This window comes from Artemia sp. Qi Xiang Cuo, chromosome 15, assembly GCF_049724085.1.
Source record: "Artemia sp. Qi Xiang Cuo chromosome 15, ASM4972408v1, whole genome shotgun sequence".
In the NCBI taxonomy this organism is placed as follows: Eukaryota; Metazoa; Arthropoda; class Branchiopoda; order Anostraca; family Artemiidae; genus Artemia; species Artemia sp. Qi Xiang Cuo.
The window spans coordinates 15,040,151-15,066,868 of record NC_142808.1 but is presented as its reverse complement, the minus strand read 5'-3'; the positions used below and the strand labels follow the sequence as shown (position 1 = coordinate 15,066,868).

Genomic DNA, 26,718 nt, shown 5'->3' with positions numbered 1-26,718 from the left:
CTCAGTTGGTTCAGACTTCGGTCTGGTCGTGACTGTGGGGCGTGCTTGGAACCTGGTTCCTGCTGATATCCGGCAGTCACGAACGCTTGGCTCCTTTAAGAGACAGGTGAAAAGTTTCTTATTAAGACTAAATATTAAATGATTTTGGGCTATTTTATGGTTTTAATTTTTTTTGGGAGGGGGAGGGGTTGCTGTTGGCGTTGGATCCTCGATGAAGTAGATAACTTTAAACTGTTTTTTATTGTCGGGTGATAGGAGGGTCGCTGTTTCGTGTAGTTTTATAGATTTATATTTAGACGTTGTTAGTATGTTTATGCCAAGTTTTAACATTAGTTATTTATTCTATGTCGGTTCCCAAATGACGGGCCATTGAGCCCTTTGGGATTTTGTTTCTGTTATTGTTATTTTATGGAAATAAATGGAACTTGAACTTAAACCTTGAATATTGTGTGTAAACGGTGTATCAGATATATTCCATAAGGACCCATGCATTTTTAAGGGATGTTTTGAAAGTGTTTGATTCTTATACATTTTAAATTACTATAATCTATAGACCAGGGGCTTTCCAACTTATTTAGACACTGTTCCCCTTTTTTACCCACAAAACATTTTAGGTACCCCTTCTCAGTTACCGGTACTAAGTAAACTATAGCTAAAATATAAATGAAATTAAAGAGTTAAAAGGTCGTTTTATTTTTTGTTGGTCGGCCGCGAACCCCAAAATATTTTAGCTGGGGTACTCGTACCACAGTTTGAGAACCACTGCTATAGACAATGTACTAAAATTCTTCAAATGTATAAATTGTGAGAAACAAATAGAATAGTGAATAATTAACTTATATTATAAGTAATCTCACTTTTATTTTCATTTTGACGCGATTAAAAAAAAAATTAATAGAAAAATCTGCCCTTTAGACAGGAGAATACAACTAAAAAATTTAACAGCTAACAAAGTTTTTGAAAATTTTTAAAGACGTGTCATTTATACAGAAGAACACAACTAAAAACTCTAACAGCTAACAACTAAAAAGTTTTTGAAATTTTTTTCAAAACGTGTCATTTATACAGGTGAACACAATTAAATACTATAACAAGTAATAACTAAAACAATTTTGAAAAATTTTCAAAACTTGTCATTTATACACGAAGACCCAACTGAAACTTTAACAACTAACAACAACAAAAAGTTTTAAACATTTTTCAAAAGTTGCCATTTAGACAAGAGAACACAACTAAAAACTCTAGCAACTAACAACTAAAAAATATTTGTAATATTTTCAAAACGTGTCGTTTATACAGGAGAATACAACTAAAAAACTCTAACAGCTAACAACTAAAAGTTTTTGAAAATTTCTCAAAACGTGTCATTTATACAGGAGAACACAACTAAAAACTCTAACAACTAACAAATAAAAAAATTTCAAAAATTTTCAAAACGTGTCATTCATAGAGGACAACCGAACTGAAACTCTAACAACTAACAACCAAAAAAGTTTTAAACATTTTTCAAAAGGTGTCATTTAGACAGGAGAACACAACTAAAAACTCTAGCAACTAACAACTAAAAAATATTTGTAATTTTTTCAAAACGTGTCGTTTATACAGGAGAATACAACTAAAAACTCTAACAGCTAACAACTAAAAGTTTTTGAAAATTTCTCAAAACGTGTCATTTATACAGGAGAACACAACTAAAAACTCTAACAACTAACAAATAAAAAAATTTGAAAAATTTTCAAAACGTGTCATTCATAGAGGACAACCGAACTGAAACTCTAACAACTAATAACCAAAAAAGTTTTAAACATTTTTCAAAAGGTGTCATTTAGACAGGAGAACACAACTAAAAACTCTAGCAACTAACAACTAAAAAATATTTGTAATTTTTTCAAAACGTGTCGTTTATAAAGGAGAATACAACTAAAAAATTCTAACAGCTAACAACTAAAAGTTTTTGAAAATTTCTCAAAACGTGTCATTTATACAGGAGAACACAACTAAAAACTCTAACAACTAACAAATAAAAAAATTTGAAAAATTTTCAAAACGTGTCATTCATAGAGGACAACCGAACTGAAACTCTAACAACTAACAAACAAAAAAGTTTTAAACATTTTTCAAAAGGTGTCATTTAGACAGGAGAACACAACTAAAAACTCTAGCAACTAACAACTAAAAAATATTTGTAATTTTTTCAAAACGTGTCGTTTATACAGGAGAATACAACTAAAAAACTAACAACTAACAAATAAAAAAATTTTAAAAATTTTCAAAACGTGTCATTCATAGAGGACAACCGAACTGAAACTCTAACAACTAACAACCAAAAAAGTTTTAAACATTTTTCAAAAGGTGTCATTTAGACAGGAGAACACAACTAAAAACTCTAGCAACTAACAACTAAAAAATATTTGTAATTTATTCAAAACGTGTCGTTTATACAGGAGAATACAACTAAAAAATTATAACAGCTAACAACTAAAAGTTTTTGAAAATTTCTCAAAACGTGTCATTTATACAGAAGAACACAACTAAAAACTCTAACAACTAACAAATAAAAAAATTTCAAAAATTTTCAAAACGTGTCATTCATAGAGGACAACCGAACTGAAACTCTAACAACTAACAACCAAAAAAGTTTTAAACATTTTTCAAAAGGTGTCATTTAGACAGGAGAACACAACTAAAAACTCTAGCAACTAACAACTAAAAAATATTTGTAATTTTTTCAAAACGTGTCGTTTATACAGGAGAATACAACTAAAAAACTCTAACAACTAACAAATAAAAAAATTTGAAAAATTTTCAAAACGTGTCATTCATAGAGGACAACCGAACTGAAACTCTAACAACTAACAACCAAAAAAGTTTTAAACATTTTTCAAAAGGTGTCATTTAGACAGGAGAACACAACTAAAAACTCTAGCAACTAACAACTAAAAAATATTTGTAATTTATTCAAAACGTGTCGTTTATACAGGAGAATACAACTAAAAAATTCTAACAGCTAACAACTAAAAGTTTTTGAAAATTTCTCAAAACGTGTCATTTATACAGAAGAACACAACTAAAAACTCTAACAACTAACAAATAAAAAAATTTGAAAAATTTTCAAAACGTGTCATTCATAGAGGACAACCGAACTGAAACTCTAACAACTAACAACCAAAAAAGTTTTAAACATTTTTCAAAAGGTGTCATTTAGACAGGAGAACACAACTAAAAACTGTAGCAACTAACAACTAAAAAATACTTGTGAATTTTTCAAAACGTGTCATTTATACTGGAGAACACAGCTAAAATTCTAACAACTAACAACTAAAAACTCTACTACCAAGTAAAAAAAAAGTTTAAAAAGTTTTTTCAAAGCATGCCATTGAGAAGGAGGAATTAAAAACTCACGGCTTCATTAAGCTTTTTTTCGAATAAATGTAAGACCTGAATATTAAATAATATGTTAAAAAAAAACTACTCTGCAATTGAGTTTAGTATTTGGCTTTGTAAAATTCGGTTTCGGTAATAATTCAGCTTTGAGTTTTGTATGTCTATAACATCTGCAACTGAAACAAGCAAGAAAAGAAAAAAAGATGAAATACTCTAACTTATTCTTATTGCTTTTGGATATCTACCGCTTCCATGTCTGGTTGTACAAAGCATTATATGTTATTAATCGTGCTGGGTAGTGTGTTGGTATAGGAAGCAAAATTATAAAATTAACAAGTATATTACAAATAATGTCAAAACCGGAATATTAAATAATAGGTTTAAAAAAACTACTCTGCAATTGAGATTAGTATTTGGCTTCGGTAAATTTGGCTTCAGCAATAATTCAGCTTTGAATTTCGTATGTCTATAATCTCTACAACTGAAACAAAAAAAAGGAAAAAAAAGATGAATTACTCTTACTTATTTTTATTGCTTTTGAATATCTACCACTTCCAGGTATGGTTGTACAATTCCATCGTCTGGTTTTAAACTGAGATTGACATTCAGTAATAGCTTCCCGTGCTCCAACAATCATTGCCTGGAATATTTATAGATTAATATCCATGGGCAAAGGGAGGGGGAGGCAGGGGGCAGCTGCCCCCCTAGACCTTCAAATTTACATTAGATATGGCTTAAAAGCAGATGATTGGAAAAGCAGTTGATAAAAGGTAGATGGTTGAAAAAACTGGAAATAAACAGATATGTCCAAATAACGGTTCCGATATTTGGACATTCATCAATATGCTGTAGCATATTGATGATTTACAATATTTGGTGATTACTTATTAATAAGGATTTCATAAGTATGATAGAACTTGCTGGCAATGTAAGGTTTTGTGAACTGCCAATATAACTTCGGTTCCCCCCCCCGTCCTTCATCACAGAAGTGGCTGCCCCATCCCCTAGGGAAGAAGCTACGTACACCCATGCCGACATATCTTCATCTCCCCCTCCATCACACAATCGACTGCCTCCCTTCCCTAGACAATACGCTGCCTACGCCCATGTTAATATCTACAAGATCAATGATCAACCAATTCCAAAAATTTGAAATAGTAACTTAAGCAGTTCTATGCAATATTGAGGGAATTATGTCAACATTGACATTATTTAGCATATAATCAATTTTTAAATTGTTAACAATTAATAATTAAAGATATTAATATATTAATTAATATAAATAATTAACATATAATAATTAATAAACATTTAGCATAAAATATAAAATCATTATTTGGAGCTGCTATAGCTAAAAACAAATAGTCTTAACAAATTACAAGCATAAAATTTTGCTGTTGATTAGAAACTAATTTTATATTCAGACCTGATTTATATGTTGTTGCTTTAGTTACAATATAATTAGTCTCAGATCTTCTAATATATCTGTAGCACAAAACCCCTCAAACGTAGATAATATAATTTGACCTGAGACGGCTGAGAAAAGTACGAGTGAAATAAATTACTATTCATTGCCAGCATGTAGGGTTTGTGTCCCTAAGAATTAGGTAGCTGGTCCTATATTATTGGTTTGCGGGAGCAAGGACGTACCCAGTCCGACTTGCAAAAACGTAGCAAAAATGAATATAAACAAATTTTTGATGCAGTTTCTTAGTTTTTGTACCCCTCCCCCCCAAAAAATTCTTTTACCCCCCCCCCCCCCAAATAAATCCTGGATAAGGTCCTGTGTGGGAGAAAAATTTTGTTTTGTTATGTACTTTGCTTTTTTTCTATACACCAATTTTGGTCTATTACAAGAAAGGTGACTTAACCACTGTGATTTTAAGGAGAGTTCGGACCTCTGGCTGGATTGATTAATGCAACGTAACATTTTAGACCCGGCTCGTAATTCTTACGTAGGATCAAACACGATGTCTTTGGTTTTTTGATCCAGAGCGTACAGTGTGTAGGCTGAAGTAGAATTTCATAGTTTGTTGTGGAGTCCCTATAGTTTATTATAGATTATCGGGAGTTTTTCCGCTACGCTTTCGTTTCTTTGAGCCAAGTTTCTGCTTTCGAATGAAAAGCTAGCTCCGACTGAAATCAGTTTTGAATTTTAAAGAGCTAGATCTGAAAGGATTTTAAATATCCGTTGGGAAACGAATTTTTTAGAATAATAAATAGAAAATTAAAGAGTCCAAGAAAAACTATTTTAGAATATTTACAGTGCTGCCATCTACTTTACAAGAGTTTATTTTGTGAGTTCGCAAAAGTTTGCTACTTTATTTTCCGTATTTAGGACTGAAGCAATGAATGATATTGTATATATCGCTCAAAGGTTTATCATTCTCTATATGCTAAGGAAATTGGAGGTTGCCCTTTCCTTCCTTCGCAGTTGAGATATTAGAAGAGTGGCCCATAATAAGAAAATCAACTTTAAATTAAAAGGTACAATTTAATACTTGACGCTAATCAATACTCCTTGAAACCTGATGAACTTACATTGGACTAGTTTTTTTTTATTCTATTTTTTTTTTTTTTGTTCATTTATGAGATAAACCATTTTGAAGATTTAGGGACTTAAAACTTCTTTGTTGTTATAAACACCGAACAAAATTGGACAATGATCGTGCTCAACAACTAGCTAATACCTGATCCACTAAAATGCCAATCAGACGATAAAGGGGGGACCTTTTCCCTCTCTGTGAATAATCCTCCTTATACAGAAAAGGGGAGGGGGGTTTACTGTTCCTTATTTGAAATGAGATTGTGCATCATTTCTGAAACTATATTATTGAAGGTGTAAAATAGGTCTTTCTGCACCATCTCCCCATCACTCTAACCACCAGCTTCTCATCGGAAGATTATGTATGTCACACTTGGTGTTAACGGGAATTATACAAGGATATTAAATTGGTAAGATCAGAAAACCAAAGTGCGCGAGAGGCCTTCCAGTGCCATCCCATCTTTCGCTATGATTGGCTAAAAGATGGTGATCTTTTGGCCAATCATAGGAAATGAGTCCCTTGTTAGAATCTAGACTATGAAGGGACTTTCAATCTGCTTGACGGAAAGAGTAATGTTGGGCTATACCTCTCTAACAATAATCCCTTGCTAGCTGTTTAGTAGAAAGGTAGAAATTGTGCATCTTGTTTTCAATTCATATGACTTGAGGCAAACAGTGGACCCCTAATCCCTCCAACCTCCCTCCCTTCTCACCATTTACTTTTGAGCAGAACGATAGACGTATTATACCTAGTTTGAAGCAGAACGTTGGATGAGGTTCAAATCTGTATTAATGGAGACACAGATTGGGCTTTTACCCACTTCAACACCACCATCCTAAACCCTAAACTTGCAAGCACAAAGACAGAGATGGTGAGAGATGCAACTTTTTTTTTTTAATTCATAGATACACATATTTTCAATATGTATGATTTAAGGCAAAAATAAAACCACTTCCCTTCTTACTGCCAATTTTTTAGCAAAAATGCAATTGACGCACCGTGTCTGTATTCCGCTCCCCCACCTTTCCTAAACCATTTATACTTGACACAAAAGGAAAACGTTGTACCTAATTTGAAGCCGAATCATTCAAGATCTATGTTATTTGAGGTGTAAAGTGTGCCTGTTCTTCAACTTCCCCCTGCCCCTCCCTTAGCCTGCTTCTCAGCAGAAAACTAGATATATTGCACTTGTTTTAAACAAAATTACACAAGGATATTTCATTGATGTGATTAGAGAGCCAAAGCGGGCAAGTATTCTCCTAACACTATCCCACCCTCCTAGCACCACCATTTACCCCAGATATAACATTTTTCTCTTTCTTGATCCTAAATCATGTCAGGGCTTTCAATCTACCTGACGCGAAAACCAAAATGGGCCTATTTTCATCCAACAGCACTTCCAGACACTTTCAAAATCAATTTTGCTGAAAGATAGACATGATGCACCTTGTTTTAAAAAAGAATAACTCAAGGATTTTTAATTAGGCATGATTGAAGGCAAAATGTTGGCCACTGACCCTCCAACACCCACTCTTCCTATTTCTTTCCTGCCATTTTCGATCAGAAGGGTCCTTAATTTCTACTTTCTTTTCATAAAAGGAAACTGCATAGGGTTTTTGAATCTGTGTCAGTGAGAGCATAAATGGGCTCATTTATGAGCCCATATTCCCCCACCCTTCCACAAGCCAAGTTTTCAGCAGAAGGGAAAGTATTTTGCACCTTGTTTGAAACTGGGATAACACAAGGATTTGCAATCAGTATTATTAGAAAGCCAGAGTTGGAGGCTTGCCCTTTCAACACCCCCATCCCAACCCCTTGTAAATTGTAGATACAAAAATGGACCATCAAAACAGCAATTCTCTCAGCTGTTTTCAATACATAATCATGGCCATCAATAAAATAATTTAATCATCGAAACGTGTTTTCTTCGTATATTATATAATTTTGTTATACAAAAAAATAGTGAAAAGTCATATAAAGGGTTATTGTTGCGAGCTTTTAATGGAACCAGCCTATTTCTTTAAAAATGCTGTCTACAGGAAGATTGAAAAATGCTTAGAAAATCTGTGAAAACGCGAAACTCCTTTCTATTTTTTAAAGCAAGCTGGAGACAATCTCAAAGCACTATTTAAATTCATGGAATAGTTTTTTTTTATTTTACGTTGAAATATGTTGTCTCCCTCTTGCCACCAGCATTTTGGCAGAAAAATAGACATGTTGCATCCTGTTTGGATCAAATTCACACAAGAACTTTTGATCTGTATTGATTAGAGCTACAAATTGGGATCTTGGCCCCTCTAAAACCCCCTTTAATCACTAAGCGTTCACCAGATATGTAAGAAAGTATTTCTTCTCACTGATCAGCTTGAAATTCTTTTGGCAAGTGTCCTTGGCCAAGTTGAGATGAGTATGATGAATTGAATTGGTGTAAATTCCTTCTCTGGCCTATAATTTCTCTTGCAATTAAGGGTAAATTGAGTTTTGACGAAGGAAGTAGCTAGAGGATGAGAGCACCTCAGGTGGCACATCTGGGGGGGCAAAACAAGCTTAAATTTTAGCATTTTTAGGGGGGAAACTTCATTGTCCTTCATTGTGTCATTGCAGTCATTGTAGAGGTAGCTTGATCCTCCAGGTGGTTAATTTTATTCGATGTTGTGAGGGGGGAGGCTGTGCTCAGAATGTCTGAGAACTTCGAGGATAGGATGGTTGTGTAAGAGTTTTTTTTTTATCAGATCATGAAGAAGGCAGTATGGATTTCAGAAATTTTTGTGACCTTTGGGTGTCATTTTAGTCTTATTTTGAGTTTGGACATCAATAAAGTATGATTCCAGTCAAAATATCTGCTAGGTAGTTCGAAAGTGTTATCTACGGCTGACTTCCATCTCATAGACATTAGCCTTTACTCAATCATATTTTCTGTCACTCCAGTGGGCGATCTTTATGTCATCTCTTCACGGGCGATCTTCGTGACGTCAGTTCTTAAAGCTGGTGTTATTTATACATAGATTGACCTCCCTGCAAAAGTTAACCAACCGTTCTCCTTTTGCGTTGAGGCGAGCATTGCCGTATGGTTCCATTACGTCTGTCAGTCCGTCATTGCTACTGTCCACAATACCGTTAAAATCACCTAATATATCGGGTATATTATTTTGGGGGTATGGTCAGGGAAATTTTCTAACTTGAAGTAGAAAGGGTTTTACTTATCTTCGCTTCAGACAGAATCCGGTGCGCATATCTGGATGATAGTAAAAATTTGGCAGACCTTTCAGGTAAATGTCGGCTATTCTTTTCAATATCGGAGCAAAGGTAATCAATGCCATCTTCACAGCGGAAGAGAGGAAGAAACCAACACCCTGTCAATGGACACGGTCTATGTATCCTGAAAGTAGAAGGGTGGTTCCAAGAATAGCTTCATTTTTGGTTCGGGGGATATACATCTTGGACAGACCATATATGTCCCATTTGTATATATTTACTTCTGTTAAAGCAAGATAGATTTCACCAGGATTGGCTAATGTCCGGATGTTGAGTGTTCAATATTGAGGACATTTTATTTGTCGAGATTAACTTTAAATTTGGGGAGCTCTCGTCAAGTCCATAAGTCTTCCTACAACTAGATTCGCAAGGTCGTCAGATTCGCAAGTACAAGATAGAAATTCGGGATCATTCCTGTTTGTCATCAACATCAAAGCACAAGAGCCGCTAGTTTTGCCGGACACGGTAGCACTTTCACTTTGATTTCCCGGGCTTATATTCATACTTTTTAAGAGAAGGTTTCTTGGCGGATTAGTTGACGACGGTATGCCACTCCTCTATGAAAGCATTGATTGGGTGTAAAAAAATAAAGAATGAAGTTGGTTTATCTACATAGCGTATTTTGAGACCATCTTAAAGGCTGTGTCATCATTCTCTTATCTTTTGTTTTTTAAGGAACAAGTTTTTCTGAGATATGCCATTTTAATTTCTTTTATAGAGTTGAAAATTAAGGCATTTAATCAGTTGCAAAGAACCAAAATCAAAACGTTGCTCCCGCAACACTTTTATCAACGAAGTCGACCGAAGATTTTCAACACTTAAATCTAGTAAATCTAGTTTTTGGGTAAGATGTTTTAAAGTTTCAACGCTAGTACTATTGTTCTTGAATATCAACTTCAAACTTGTAAAGAAAAGTTAAGAACATCAAAAAAGGCAAATTTGGTCAAAAGATCGTAAATCTCCTGTAATCAGTAAAGCGAAAGTACATAAAAGTGACTTGTAAAGTTCCGACACCAACTTATTCCAAATCATGTATGCCCATATAAATTTTTACGGGGGATGGATTAATTTTTAGATTTATCTTTCAAAAAGGAGAGTAAAGATCTAAACAATGTCAGGCGTGATAATATTTACAAGAAGAGCTTTGAATTTTGAAATATTACAAAACTTTGCACACACTTATGGTCTTCTGGGCGAGGAGATGCGGCAATATACACCCTCCAATTGAAGGCGTTCCCTCTGCAAAATAAATCGATAAGTACTTCTGAGTTCAAGTAACTTCCAGCAGTCAGAAATGTATTTGCTTGAGGGCAACTTGTACGCAGGAAGATACAAAGCCATTGCAGAGTAGTGGAAGAGTTTGCTTTGACATTGAGTATCTAAAATTACATTCAAAGGCTTACTAATTGGGTATATAATGTCTATTCAAAAACATTTTCTATAGCTGGACTCCTAAAACTGTGTTGGCCTCTACCTATTTAAGAAAAAAAAACTAAATGAAAATAGCAGAAGGAAATTCGTTTACTTTGAGTATTCCTTTGGGCTGTGAACAGATATTGAGTCTCTTCTGGGTATAATTATTTACAACACTAGGACAAACTTCGTAGAGATTCGATGGAGTTACAATTGGTGAAGAAATTTCCCTGAAATAAATAAAAATCAACTATATAATTAACTATATAAAATGAACTTATAATTATAAAATCAAAAATAACTGAACAGAAATGCAAAATTAATAATATTAAAATTAAAAAAATAAATTAAAATATAAATATAAATATATATATATATATATATATATATATATATATATATATATATATATATATATATATATATATATATATATATATATATATATATATATATATATATATATATATATATATATATATATATATATATATATATATATATATATATATATATATATATATATATATATATATATATATATATATATATATATATATATATATATATATATATATATATATATATATATATATATATATATATATATATATATATATATATATCGCTCCTCTTCAATACACTAGAATAGAATTAAATAAAAAAATAATTTTCAAATGAAAATTAAGAGTGGGACAGAAATTCGAAACGAATAGCAACTATCCTATGAAGGCCTTTACTGACTATTACCCCTACTCTCTTAATCCTAAACCAAAGTTACAATGAAAGGGTTGTTGAGTTTTACTGTCGTTCTTTACTTTCATATAAAAATATTTCTTTAAATATTTAAAAATTATTTATATTTGTTTTAAAAATTATTTTAAGCATAAGGGGGGTCACCAACTTCTCAACCCACATTCCTTGTATTAAAGCTCAACTTTTAGATTGCAATACTTTTTTTCTCAACCCACATTCTTTGTATTGAAGCTCAACTTTTAGATTGGAACACTTTTAGAAAAAGGGCGCATTTAGCTGAATTTGCTTTTCAAAATGTACTATAATTGTCCTAAACTAGAGGGAATCAAACCCCCACTCTTTACGCTTAAGTTCAACTTGTCATCACAAGGCTTTGATAGTAAAAAAACCTCCCCTAAAGAATGTCGTTAAAATTTCCATTAAAGATTACCGTCTCAGCAATTAAAGAGAAGCCTTACAGTAAGGAGCGAAGCACTAGGAAGGAGCAACGCGGCTCAATAGTAGCCAAAACTCTAAAACAGAATTTGTTATCAATAGATATATCAAAAGAATCGGCTTATTATGCTGATTTTAAATATTTAAGTTTGAATAAGTTTGTTCTTACCCATTAAAGGCTACGAGCCTGAAAAAATTTGTCCTATTTTCGAAAGAAGGGGGAAATACCCCTTAAAAGTCATAAATTCTTAATGAAAATCACACCATCAGATTCAGCGAATCAGAAAACTACTGTAGAGGTTTCAAGCTTCTATCTGCAAAAATGTGGAATTTCGTATTTTTTTGCCAGAAGAAAGATCACGAATGCGTGTCTATTTATTTTTTTTTTCAGGCGTGACCATATCGACCCCGTGTTCCAAGAATTTCGTGAAAGGACTCATTCGAACCGAAATTAAAGTTTCAGTGCCCTTTTTAAGTGACTAAACAGATTGGAGGGCAACTAGGCCCCTCCCCCGTCTCTTTTTTCCCAAAATCGTCTGATCAAACATTTGAGTTAGCCATTTTGAACATCATAATTGAAAGGCACAATAATTATGTCTTTGGATGCAACATGACCCCCCACAGCTCCAGGGGAAAGGTCTTTAAGTTATAAAATTCCCTTATTGTTGGGGGGAGGAATTTTCTGCTTTTTTTCCCCAGGAATTTTCCAAGGGAGTTTTTCATAGGGGAGGGGAGGTTTTCAAGGAGTGAACTTGTCAGGGGAAATCATACACTGGGGGAGTTTGCCAGAATTCATATATAAAATTATTTTTATGTGTCTTGCTTTCCCTTTTCTGTCTCAATTTGACGCGTGTAGTTGTTCAGGGTATTTGCCCGGGGTAAATTTTCACTAGGATTGGATTATCCAGAGGATATTTCTATGGGGAGGGGGACTTCTCCATGAAGGTGGGGCCATATTTCCTGGCATTATTTAAAAAACGATCAGAAATTAAATATAAAAAAACAAGTTTTTCAACCAAAAGTAAGGAGCAACATTAAAACTTAAAAAAAAAAGAAATTATTACTTATATAAAGGGGATTACCCCCTTCCTCAATACCTCGCCCATCACGCTAAAGTTTGACTTCTTCCCCAATTCATTAAGAACGACTCCTGAAACACAAGGTCGTTTAATTAGAACAATAAGAAGCCTTTTAAATAATACTTAAAACTTTAGCTTAAAGAGCGAAGTGTTGAGGAGGGGGCAATTCCCTTCGAATATGTAATAATTTGTGTTCGTTTTAAGTTTTAATATTGCTCCTTACTTTCAGTTAAAAGTACTTTTTTTTATTTAATACATTTAGAAGCAGCGCAGAATGGCAGTTCTTTTGATGCATATATTATTTCAAATCGTGCTATTCCTAGCATTTTGATTACTATTGCAAGACTTGCTCTTTACTTATAGTTTGTTAAGACAAAATGTTTGAAACAAAAACTGTTGAAACCCATGTAACTGAACACCCAATCAACTCAATCCCCAATCGATTCAACCCATACAACCCAATCCCAGCCAACTCATAACCATTTGGCAAATTTACTGCGGTTAAATAAAATAAAAGCAGTACCATTAGATTCCTTATTTTATGATCTTTCCAAATATCATGGTTGCTTCTCTGAAAATGCCCCACCTTCCCAAGGGTCCCAGATATAGCTATATAGAAATATTTTTTCATTGTTTTACATCTCGTAATAAGTTATATCCTCTTCGTCAGCCAATTTTTTCACATTTTTTACCCAGTGGAAAGGTTTCTTCCAAGAGATTTCAATGCAACTGTTGGATAAAAATATTGTTGGATATGATTTTAAAATATAGATAGTAATGGAAGGAAACCTGATAATCTGGTCAATAAAATATAGTCAATTAAATTATAGTCAATTAAATATAGTCAATTAAATAATCTGGTCAATAAAATCTGGTCAATTAAAATATTGATAATAATGGATCTGGTCAATAAAAACTTGCTGCAATTAGACAGTAAGAATTTCATTGTTTTAATGTGCTATTTTTTGGTTTTTATTTATCCTGGGGATATATCTGAAACCTTCAGGGGGGGGGCGTTCTACATTATTAAGAAAGCAACTATAGTATTGGAAGGAGCATAAAATAGGAATGTAATAATCCTACTTTGTTAAAAATATGTTAAAAAAATCAGATGAGGAGGAATCGCCATTGGAAACTGACTCAGGGATAGTATCAGTTGTTTTAGTCTCAATGATAAAAGCTCATTGCGAAAATAAATTTATCGTTTTTTCCAAAAATTCCAAATCAAGAATACAGATTATCAATGAAAAAGCCTTCATCTTGGATCTAGTAGGGGAGTTACAAGGTATCTAGCCTAATGAAGAGTTTCGTCCCCCAGGGGAGCCTTCTCTATTCTAGAGGTAGGCGGAATTCGAATAAACCTAAGCATCAAAAGAAATAAAAATTAAGGCTGGAATAAAAATCATGCCTGGTCAATTTTATATTCACAAGGCAAAACATTTACGCGTTCCGTGGGTAGTTCTATGCAAATTCAAAATCTGGAATATGACCCTAAGGCTAACAGAATAAAAATTTTTCGTATTCGATGCCCCAGAACTTTTTGTCCATCTCCTTGCTTAGCCCAATTTATCAGAGGAAACGCTATAGCGTTGCCTATAGTAAAGGCCATACGGCTCCAATGTTTTATTATAATTTTTTTTCCCAGAGGCATTTCATATGAAAGGGGTCATCGTACAGACTTCAAAGGGGGCTCATTCGATTGGGAATCGAAAATTCTAGTGCCATTTTTATGAGTCAAAAGTGATCGAAGCGCAACTATTCCCCCACGCCTTTTTTCCCCAAATACATCCGATAAAATTTTTTAGGTAGCCATTTGATTGAAAATAGTTTAAAGGTCAGGTAACAAAAACTCCAGGGTCAACACAAGCCCCTAAGGCCCAGAGGGAGGTGTTGTAAGTTATGCCCTGGGGGCAAATATGGTTCTTATACAAGGGATCCTCGTAAGAACTTCAGAGATGGCTTATTTGATTATATATTAAAAGTTCTAGTTCACTTTTTAGAGTCAAAATAGATAGGAGGGCAACTAGCCCCCCCCCATTACGCCCCCTTTTCGCAATTGCATCAGATAAAAATTTTGAGATAGTCATTTTTTTAAATAGTTCAAAGGTCAGGTAACAAAACTCCGATGTCGACACGCCCCCAGGGCCCCAGGGCCCAGGGGCAGGCGTTGTAAGTTATATCCTGGGGGCATAAATGGTTCTTATGGAAGGGATGCTTGTATAAACTTCAGAGAGGGCTCATTTGATTGAAAATTGAAAGTTCTAGTTCACTTTTTTTAAGTCAAAAGCGATCAGAGGGCAGCTAGCTCTCCCCCCCCCCCTAACGCCTTTTCCCCCAAATAAATCCGATAAAAATTTTGAAGTAGCGATTTTGTTAAAAATAGTTCAAATTTCATATAAAAAAAAACTCCAGGGTCAACATAAGTCCCCAGGGCCCAAGGGCAGGTGTTGTAAGTTATTTCCTGGGGGTATATATGGTTCTTATGGAAGGGATGCTCGTATAAACTTCAAAGAGGGCTCATTTGATTGGAATTGAAAGTTATAGTTCACTTTTTATAAGTCAAAAGTAATCGGAGGGCTTCTAGCCCTCCTCCCACGCCTTTTTTTCCCTAAATGCATCAGATAAAAAATTTGAGACAGAAGTTTTGTTAAAAATAGGTCGAAGTTCAAATAAAAAAAAAAACTCCGGTGTCGACGCAGCCAGCCAGGGTCCAGGGGCAGGCGTTGTAAGTTATTTCCTTGGGGCATATATGGTTCTTATGGAAAGGATGCTCGTATAAACTTCATAGAGAGCTCATTTGATTGGAAATTGAAAGTTGTAGTTCACTTTTAAGAGTCGGAAGTAATCGGGGGGCAGATAGCCCCCCCGCGCCCCTTTTCCCCCAAATGTATCAGATAAAAATTTTGTTTTAGCCATTTTGTAAAAAATAGTGCAAGGGTCAGATAACAACAATTTCTTGTTTCAACACAACCCCCCAGAGCCCAGGGGCAGGCGTTGTAAGTTATGCCCTGAAGGCATATATGGTTCCTATGGAAGGGATGCTCGTATATACTTCAGAGGGGGCTCATTTGTTTGGAGAGTTAGAGTTCTTGTTCACTTTTTAAGAATCTAAAGAGATCGGAGGGAAACTATCCCCCCTCCTCATATCTTTTTTTCCCAAATGAATTGGGTAAAAATTTTGAGATAGCTATTTTGTTAAAAATATTTAAAAGTTCGGATAATAAAAACTTCGGTGTCGACAGAGCCCCCCAGGTCACGGGTGCAGGCGTTGTAAGTTATGCCCTGAGGGTATATATGCTTCTTATGGAAGGGATGCCCGTATATACTTCAGAGAGGGCTATTTTTTTGGAAAGTGAAAGTTCTTGTTCACTTTTTAAGAATCAAAAGAGATCGGAGGGAAACTATCCCCCCTCTCCATATCCTTTTTTCCCAAATGCATCAGGTAAAAATTTTGAGATAGCTATTTTGTTAAAACAGTTGAAAGGTCAGACAACAAAAACTTCGGTGTAAGTAATGTCCAGGGGCAAATATGGCTCTTATGGATGGGATGCTCGTATGAACTTCAGAGAGGGCTAATTTATTTGGAAAGTGAAAGTTCTTGTTCACTTTTTAAGAATCAAGAGACCGGAGGGCAAATAGCCCCCTCCCCAAATCCTTTCATAGAAGAAAAACATACAACAAGTAATAATATCAATGAATAAATAGATCGTAAAGCAAGTAATATAAACGAGTTATATTACAAATAGTGTCTTTTCCAGTTCTTAAGCATTGAAAAAGGGAAAAAAATTACGTTGAAAAAAAATCTTGAACTGATGGATTTTTCAACAATTAATATCATTATATATCAAATATTCAATTTGATTTTGTTCATACTTTCCAAAACTGTTCAAGACGCATATAGTTTTCGGTTAAGCGCCAATGACGCAGTAGGTTTCAGACTTTTACAGTGAGAGAGGGAGGTGATACACAAATTCTTGTTTGTAGTTATTTTTGTTCGTTTCAAGCTTAATTTGCATGTTCAATTTAAGTTTCACTTGCTTTAAGATTTGTTTATTCATTTATATTAGTATCTATTGTATATTTGTTTGCATTGATTGTTTATTTAATTTAGGTTCGTTTTGGGTTTCATTTATTCTTCAATAGCAAAATATTTTTTTTCGTTTTAAGCTTGGTTTGCATATTCACTTTAAGCATTACTCGCTTTAAGGTTTATTTATTTATCTATATTATTACCTGTTGCATGTTTTTTGCTAGGATTGTTTATTTAATTTCTGTTCGTTTTGGGTTTCATTCATTCTTTAATAGTAATTTCTGGTCATTTTGGGTTTGAATTTTAACAGATATTTGTATATGCTGATCTTAAGTTTAAAATGATCTTTACTTTTCTTTGAAAAACTTCTTTTACGGACAGATTAAAAACTTCGATTTAAAAAAAAAACGGTAATGCAAATATTAAAAAAATATTCGAGCAAATATTAGATTATTTCGAACGAAACACGATAGAATATGAATGATACGATAAAATATTAATTCAAACATATTAGGTTTGTATAATTACACATTAACTTTTGCAAAAATAACGTTAATTTAAACACCTTCTTCAAACAGATTTGTTTCCATGACCACGGCATCAGATTTTCTAATAGTTTTTATCAGAGATTTCTAAGCCCTCCTCATTAGAAAAAATTAAAGACGTGCTTTCCTTGGACGAATTTGTGCTTTGGACGAATTTGGACGAATTTTTCCTTGGACGAATTTGGGCAACATTTTGTTCAAATGCATAAGGGTTTAGTCAGCAAATATTGCTGTCAGATTATTTGGCTACTCTACAGATATTAATTTATTTCTGGGATTATTCTCGTGTGCAAACCATTTTATGTAGATTATGGCCTACTGAAGGCCATATATAAGTTGCTCCCTATACCTTATCTTGTCATCTGGAAAATAATTCGTCACTACTACAACAGTTTAATTCAATATATTCAAAGATTTGCGAGTCTGTTTTGCTTAAAAAAAATATTAATAGGCGGTACAATGGGACATCTGTTAGTACCCCGAACATTAGAAGTCGATGTCACTTAACCCAATTGACTTTTTGATAAAAGACTTAGAATCATTCAGGGAGTCAGGAAGTTTGTTAATCATGTCCTTTTCCCTCCAGCAATGTATTTGGTCATTTCTAATACTAACCTATAAATAGTTCGGTTTAGCCGATGGCTGATTCGGTCGAAAACTTTTTTCTCAGTAAAGCTTCAAGTCTATAACAACACATTAATTTGCTTTCGGTTAGGAACATTTAAATTTCATAATTTGGCATTCCCAAATACCTTTTGAATCAAATACATTTTCGGCAAAATCTTTGACAAATAAACTTCCGATTCGGATATTCTAGGAACAGACTACCAGATGTCCAAAACTTCCTCAATTTCGCTAACGGACAAAATCAATCAAACAGTTGTTAAGTCTACCAGAGGTCCAATGTTTTTTAACACTTCTGGTGCTTTTACACTAATTGGTCTTGCTTCGTAGTTGCAAGTAATGTAAGCAGAAGATACGTGTGAAGTGATAAGTATTTTCGTGAAAATCTGCCTTTTCGTAAAAGACTGACAGGGTCAATTTTTGAACCAGCTTTTAAGGGCACTGGTTCTGAACAGCGTGTTGATAGGTCACCTCAGAACATCCAGATTGACACAATTTATCATGATTACAGACCAAGGACTTTACAACGCAGCTGTTGGGGAAATGCTGTAGCAAAAATATTTACAAATATGATGACAGAGTGACGGATAAGTGAATGTAAATTAATTGTATTAACTCTTGGGGGAGGGGCCTCCAGTAGATTTAGATATTATAGCTTGAATATGCTTATTTTTGGTTCAAATTAAAGTTATTTGACTGAAACAGCATTCGGTGTAATAATAATAATTCAATATTCTAAATTAATGCCAACATCTATAAGGCTGTTATATGGTAATCAGTTAACCCCGGCGCCGCGTCGATAAGGGAAGGCTGGCAGAGGTGGGGTCAAAAATAGCAGCAGCGGTGCGCCGCCGATGATTTTTGTCGCGCCACTGCCGTTGAGATGCCGGCGTCGCGCTGCCGGCACGATCAATATTGACCGCAATCATTAATATTTTTATCAGTCTTTCTCAAATCTTAGCTTGAATTTACAACGGATTCTGGCCTATTCATGAGTTAAAAACTTTGCAAGTCGCTGCCTGGATACTAGTCTCTTTCGTTATTCATCAACAGAAGTAGAAATCAGGTAGAAACGAAATGGCTGTGGCGTTTCAGAACCCTTGTATAAGAGTTGAAATGGTAGATAATAGATTCGCCGTGGCATTCAATCAGATCCTAGGAATCTAATTAAAACGGAGCACCCACAAAAGCCAAATTAGGCCAGTAGCCTATGAAAAATCCAAAAATACCCAAAATAATAAACAGGTCCCGATTGGGGGCCCTGGGTCTACCAAAAGATTTCTATGGTTTCCCAAGGAATTTGATATAATTTTCTTCCGTCTCCGCTTTAAATGAAAAAAAAAAATAATTAGCTTTTTGGCATGCCTGCTTTCAATTAAAAAAATAATTGAGGTATTATCATTTAAAAATTACAGCCCTCTATCTCACCCTATAGGCAATAACATACAATTTTTTTTTATAAATCATATTTTTGGGGTCACTTCCGTTTCAATCTTCAATTCTCCAACCTTGTACATAGTCTATAGCTAAATTTTGTCTCAATAGGAGGTTTGTTTTTGTTTGTTTTTTTTGGGGGGGGGTAAAAAACTTTCAGAAAGAAGATTTTATTTTAAACATTAAGAAAATGTATCTAAAAATAGCAAAATAAAACAAAATTCTACAAACTTACGATTCAGTTGTCGCAACAATCTGTTGACTGTCAATTTCAAATGTCCAACTGAACCTATATAGTGTATGCGCTCCGTTCAACTTGAAAATAAAATTCTTGACAACGGATAATTTAAGAATCTTATAGCAATTGGGAAACTACATTTGAAATGGTTTAATCTCATCAAACAGTTTGTTGCAACGAACTGTAAGTAAGGAGCGACCCGGCTCAGTAAAAACCGAAACTCTAAAAAACGGATACCAATTTTGATATCAATAGATACGTATAAGAATCGAATTTTTATGTTGATTTCAAATATATATATTTCATCAAGTTTAGTTTTACCCATCAAAAGTTACGAGCCTGAGAATATTTGCCTTATTTTCGAAAAAAGGGGGTAAATACCCCCAAAAAGCCATAGAATCTTAATGAAAATCACACCATCAGATTAAGCGTATCAGATTATCACTAATGTAGAGATTTAAAGCTCCTATGTGCAAAAATGTGGAATCTTGTATTTTTTTTTCTGCCAGAAGAAAGATCACGGATGTGTGTTTATTTGTTTGTGTTTTTGCTTCTCAGGGGTAATCGTACCGACCTAGTGATCATAAAATATCGTGAAAGGGATCATTCAAACGGAAATTCAAAAGCTCTAGTGCCCTTTTTTAGTGACCAAAAAAATTGGAGGGCACCTAGGCCCCCTCCCACGCTCATATTTTTCCCAAAGTCTCCGGATCAAAATTTTGAGATAGCCCATTTTGTTCAGCATAGTTGAAAAATTTAATAAATATGTCTTCAGGTATAAAATGACCCGCCACAGTCCACAGGGGGAGGGCTGTAAGTTGTGAACTTTGCCCATTGTTTACATAGACCTATAGTATTTGCTATTGGAAAGCATACAGCCATTTTTTTGGGGGGGGGTGCTTGGGGTAGATGTCTGAGGGAAGAATAGTCCTTTAGGAGGGAATTTTCTGATGATTGAATATTGTAGGGGAAATGTTACACTGGGGGGTTTTAGCAGAATTACTATACGCAATTATTTTAAATTTTGTATTCCAAATTTTTTATATGTGATTCTATGGGGGAATTATCCGGGGGCTTTTTTCTGCGCGTTTTGCTTTCTGAGAAATAATTTCCACGGAAGTGGGGCATTTCTGGAGTGGATCAAGAAATCGACCAGAGATTAAAATCTTATTCCAATAAAAAATGCTAAGGAAAATTTTTCAGGGCGAATCGTTCACAAGCAATTTTACAGAGGGGAGGGAGGGGTCTCAGTGAGGAAGGAACTGTCTGGAGGGAATTTGACGGGGGGGGGGTACAATTTACGTTGGATGAAATTTCCAAGAAGGAGTTTTCAGTAAGGAAGAGGGGTATATTTCATAGAGGGTGAGTCAGATTTACCCGCATTATTTGAAAAACGAACAGAAATTATGCCATATATGAAGGGTTGCCCCCTCCTCAATACCTTTTTCTTTACGCTAAAGTTTGACTATTTAATAGAATTGAAACACAGGGGCTGTTTAATGAGAATAGGAAGCTTGTTTAAAAGTGCTAACAGCTTTAGCGTAAAGAGGATGATAATGAGAAGGGGGAACCCCTTCATATCTGAAATAAATCTGCAAAAACTAATATGAAAATTGTGCTTTAATTCTCCATGCACGGTGAGCCAAAATCGAACCTGTATTAGTTGAAAAACGTTCAGAAATTAAATAAAAAAAAGTTTTTTAAGTGAAAGTAAGAAGCAACACTAAAACTTAAAACGAACAGCAATTATTCCGTATATGAAAGGGGCTGTCCCCTCCTCAACGCCTCACTCTTTACGCTAAGGTTCAACTCTTTTTCACCATTCTACTTTAAAATGAAAAAAATAAAAAAAAAACTTTAGCTTTAAGAGCGAGGCGTTGAGGAGGGGACAGCCCCTTTAATATAAGGAATAATTGCTGTTCGTTTTAAGTCTTAATATCGCTCCTTACTTTCAGTTAAAAAACTTGTTTTTTTATTTTTAATTTAATAAAGACGATACTTTCGTCAACATATGAAGAACCGTGTATATTGCAATAGTATCTGTTTGGTTTATATGCAAAGTAACACAAGAGACGGAAATGAACGCATAAGAGAGTAGTGAAGAATTATGGTATGCAAAGTAATATTTGGCAGGGATAGTCACTAGTGATAAATCACTAAGAGAGGCACCGTGATTGGGTGATTTTCGGGCATTTGGGAACCACAATTTTTTTCGGAGTGACACATAGATTTTCGGGGATATCCCCGAAAATTCGGGGATAGTGCAAGCCCTGCTTGATTCCTAATAAGGAAAATCGAAATACTTAACCACTCGAGAAAAGAAAAGCTCCGACTTTGCGGTTGCCGCAATAAAGAATTGCCGCAAAATTAATTCAAAGCCAGCCGAAAATTGTCACCTCTGCCGGCGGTGGCGCGCGTTTGGTGCGTCGGCGGCATTGCGATACTTCGGCGGCGGTCAACCGGGCCTCTCGTTGGTGGCTTTCGGTCGATGCGCCGGCGTGACGCCGGGGTCTAATAATTAGTCCAATTAGGAAATGAAATATAAAATTTCATTATTTTTATTTAATGAAATATAAAAAGAACTATTTGTTGGAGCCCGTGTCCCTTGTTATCAGATAAATGTTTCTTTTCTAAAGGCAATAATTTCGCAAAAGAGAATAAATGGGTTGTATTAAAGTTCTATTGTAGTCTTCTCAAGGGCTAGCTAAATCTTGCCATTAATTCATAGTTTATGGATAAATTTACTTCAAATGTTGGGTTCCAATGCCTTCATTGGCCTACGTCGTCACGTTATGGTGAAAGAGGTAACTTACCTCTTTTCTGTATATACGTTTTCTAGTTAGTTCTTGTTTAGAGTTCATCTAGATAATATTGAGTTGGACAGTAGTAAATAAAAGTGAGATATATTTCTATGATTATACTGATCATTTTCCTCGAACCCTGGCAGGGCTTAGAAAGACAGCATTAGGAATTTTCCATCGATGAATTATCCACTGGTAGTTTACCAATGTAATAAAATATTAGTTACTTGTGTGTTATAGCGACCACACTTTGTTCTTGATCTGTAATGATCTTGATCTGCCGTCCTAGCTGAGTGGTTAGTGCTCCGGACTTGAAATCCTGAGGTCAGAGGTTCGAATCCTGGTGTCGCTGGTTATTTGGTTTGGAACGTGGGTCGCTGGTGTGATTGTGTAACTTCAACCAGAGTCCACCCAGCTATAAATGGGTACCTGGAGAAATCTAGGGGGATAAACACGGGTGATTCTTCGGATGATTTGCCTCCAACCACGCATTGCACTCTCGGCTGGAGGCATTGAATCAGGAAATCGGCACCTGCGCAACGCATACCATTGCTCAGCATGCGATTTTTTTTTTTTTTGTAATGACAAGCTTTCTCTGTCCAATCGGAGATAATCAGTTTAGCCTGAGTGAGACAAACTAATTTGCAGGTATATTTTAATTGCTACTACTACTACTAACAACTCACCGCAGCACCAAGCCGCCAGAGGCCAACACAGCTACGCACGCTCCTCCGTCACACCAATCTATTCAAAGCCTCCCTTTTTACACCCGCCCAAGAAGTTCCCAGTTCCTTTAGTTATTTCTTTATGATATCCTCCCATTCCAGACATGAGCAGCGTGCTTTCTATATGTCTCTAAATGTTCGGCCATAAAGAAAAACCTTCGGCATTATGTCACCTTTCGTCCGCACAACGGGCCCTAGCCACCTCAGCCTTTCTTTCATTGCAGCTATAGAAAGCGGTATTGAGCCACATTTTTCGTATAGCCTATTGTTTGGGTATCCAGAACAATCCTTAAGTAATTTCTCTGGAAAACATCTAGCAAATCTTCATCCGCTTTTCGGAGCGTCCATGCTTCAGAGCCGTATTTGACCACTGTCATCACTGTAGCTTCTAATATTCTAATCTTGGTTTGCAGACTTATCTTCCTATTCTTCCAGACTTTTTTAACTGTGAAAAAACACCCTGAGCCTTCACTTCTCCCACCATCTTTACTAATACTACTACCAAGGTAAGTGAAGCTGTCCACCTGATCAATCTTTTCATTACCCATCATCACCTTTTCCTCTTCACTTATTCCTAGCCTTAATGACTTAGTCTTCCAAACATTAATTTTCAAACCAATTCTAGCGCCCTGAACTCGCAAAACCTCTAAAACTTCATTCATTTTGCTCACACTTTCATCTAGGATGCTTAAATCATCAACATAATCCAAGTCCAGGAGACTTTTTCCTCCCCATTTGATTCCGTGGTCTCCCATTGCCTTTCCTGTGCTGCTTAAAACAAATTCAATCAAAATAATCCATATAAAGGGGGATAGAAGACACCACTGCTTAACTCCTGATTTAATACAAAACCAGCTGCTAACCTCATTTCCTACCTTAATCGCAGCAGTGTTATTCTCGTACATAGCACTAATCACTTTAATGTATTTGTCTGGTATACCATGCAAGGATAAAACCTTCACTAAAGCTCTTTTATCAACAGAATCGAACGCTTGCTCATAATCTATAAAACTGAGGACCAAAGGTGTTTGAAAACTCAGGCACTTCTCACGCCTAAGAGTGAAAATTTGGTCGACACATCCTCTACCTTTTCTAAAACCGCACTGCTCTTCTCTTAAAACTTTGTCTACGGCATCTCTCAGTCTAAAAAGTATCATATTACTAAGTAATTTGCTACCTACAGAGACCAGACTAATGCCTCAATAATTACCACACTCACTTTTATCACCTGTCTTATAAAGTGGCTTAATTAAGGTTTTCCTAAAATCATTAAAGACTTCCCGTTTTTCAAAAATCATATTCATAATTTTCAGTAACATATTTCTAACCCCAGAGCCACCATATTTAAGAAACTCATTTACTAGCCTATCAGCACCTGGAGCCGTATTATTTTTTAATCCTTTTAGTACTGTTGCTAATTCCTCCTCACAAAACAAATCTTCCTTCACATCCAAGGTATCACAAACTTTTTCATTTTCCTCTATATTTTTTCCTGCAACTCTATCTCGGTTAAGCAAGTTCTCAAAATGTTCGGCCCATCTCTCTTTAGTATATTCCTTATCGCTAATTGTGACCCCATTCCTATCTTTAACTGGGACAAGTCCGGATTGACTACTCCCTCTCAATTTGTTAACGTGCCAGTACAAAATTTTACTATTATGCCGTCTAGCTGCATCTTCCAGATCCTCGGGAATTTTATCCATGACCTCTACTTCAGACCTCCTTAGTTCATATTTCCATGCTTTCTCCACTTTCTTTACGTTTCTTTTGTTTTCATACAATTTATCACTCAGATAATTCTTGTACAAGTCCTTTATCCTTTTTATTAAACATAAAGCTTTTTCACTAAAATTGTTAGATGCAGTTCTAGCCTTCTTCCCTAATACACCTTCAGCAAATTCACAAATTATTTTTCTAAAATTATTCAAACCATCTTCCACAGTATCAAATTTTAAACTCTCAAGTTTTGTATTTAACCGTTCCTGGAAAGTTTCTATCAAATTCTCATCCTGGAGTCTACCAACATCATAACTTCCCGGGAGGTAGTTATCCTTCCGATATTTCAGTTTTAAATTAACCTTTGACACTACTAAATGGTGATCTTTACTTTTAACATCAATAGCAGCACTCCTATATACCCTAGTATCTTGTATTGATCCTTCTAGTCTTCGGTTTATTATAACATAATCAATAAGGTTTGCTGTCTTACCATCACGTGAATACCGTGTTAACTTACTAGCCATTTTATGACCAAACACTGTATTGGTTATAACTAGATTGTTATATCTACAAAATTGCAAAAGTCTGTATCCATCACTGCTTTCTTTTCCTACACCAAATTTACCTAGGATAGGATATCATCTATCTCTATTTCTACCAAACTGGGCGTTAAAATCTTCGAGTAATAACATCATATTTCTACCTGGAACCTTGTCTATTTGGTCTTGTAACTAAGTAAAATTCATCTGAGTCCCCAGTGTCTCCGTCAGTTGGCTCTACAGGGGCATATACTACTATAACTGATACCCTGAACTTTTTAATCATAAAATGAGCAATTAGTATTCTATTATTAATACCTTCCCCGCCTAAAAAAGACTTAGCAGCTTCCTTACTCATCATGAGCCATACTCCCTATCTATGTACCCCATCCTTCCTGCCTGAGTGAACAAATTCTATATCACCTAATTTCATGCTTCCTACCTGGGCGGCCTGCTTTCCATAATTCTCTGTTTGTATTTTCCATAATTTTGTTAGTAGAGTATTTTATTTTCATCATGTTTTGGTATATTTCATTATGATTAACCTAACTTCACTTCTTTGATGTGGTTGATATAACACGCGAGTACCCAATATTAATAAAATTTTACTTATAAAACATGAAAATAAATATGAAAAATATTTTTTAATTAATATTTTTGAATAAAAACATGAAAAATAAATTTTTTCTTACGTAAAAAAAAGCCTAGGTGATGGCCAATGATGATGCATACATTTCTCAGGGCTCTTCATAAAATGGGCTAGCTTTAGCCCAAAATGTTAATAAGCCATTCTAGCTAAGTATGTTGTAGTGTAATTTAGATCGAATGGTGTGAGTTGTTTTGACTTGTATGCTGTTATTCCTAAGATATTCCAGATGTTAACCTAATTAGAGTGGGTGCACGCGTTGGCTTGTGACAGTTAATGCGTTTGTACTGGAGAAATAATTGTCCTCTGTCAAAGGACTTGTTTAAGAAAAATCTTTTAAGAACCCTCTCATTCGAAATGTAATTACACAAATGATTTATTTGAAGTATCTTGCTTAAGTGTTAACAACTAACAGACACTTTTGGTAGATTCAAAGCAGTGGGCGGTTAAGAATCTACAATGCAACAGATCAGTTATAGGTTTATTGTCTCAAAATTTACTTTTTTTATTCCCCTTGGCCCCTTTTTACCATATAGACACTTTTTAGAG

The 26,718-nt window shown here is 34.9% G+C and overlaps 1 protein-coding gene across 1 annotated transcript in view; it reads right to left on the bottom strand.

Annotated features, from left to right (window-relative positions):
* Positions 1-26,718, bottom strand: part of LOC148943367 (protein Wnt-2-like) — a 109,608-nt gene that overhangs the window by 20,693 nt on the left and 62,197 nt on the right. The window contains exons 3-4 of the mRNA XM_089101851.1: positions 10,711-10,828; positions 3,907-4,024 (exon numbers count right to left, since the gene is read on the bottom strand). Of these exons, the coding sequence (XP_088957977.1) occupies positions 3,907-4,024; positions 10,711-10,828 (236 nt within the window). The remainder of the gene's footprint in view (positions 1-3,906; positions 4,025-10,710; positions 10,829-26,718) is intronic.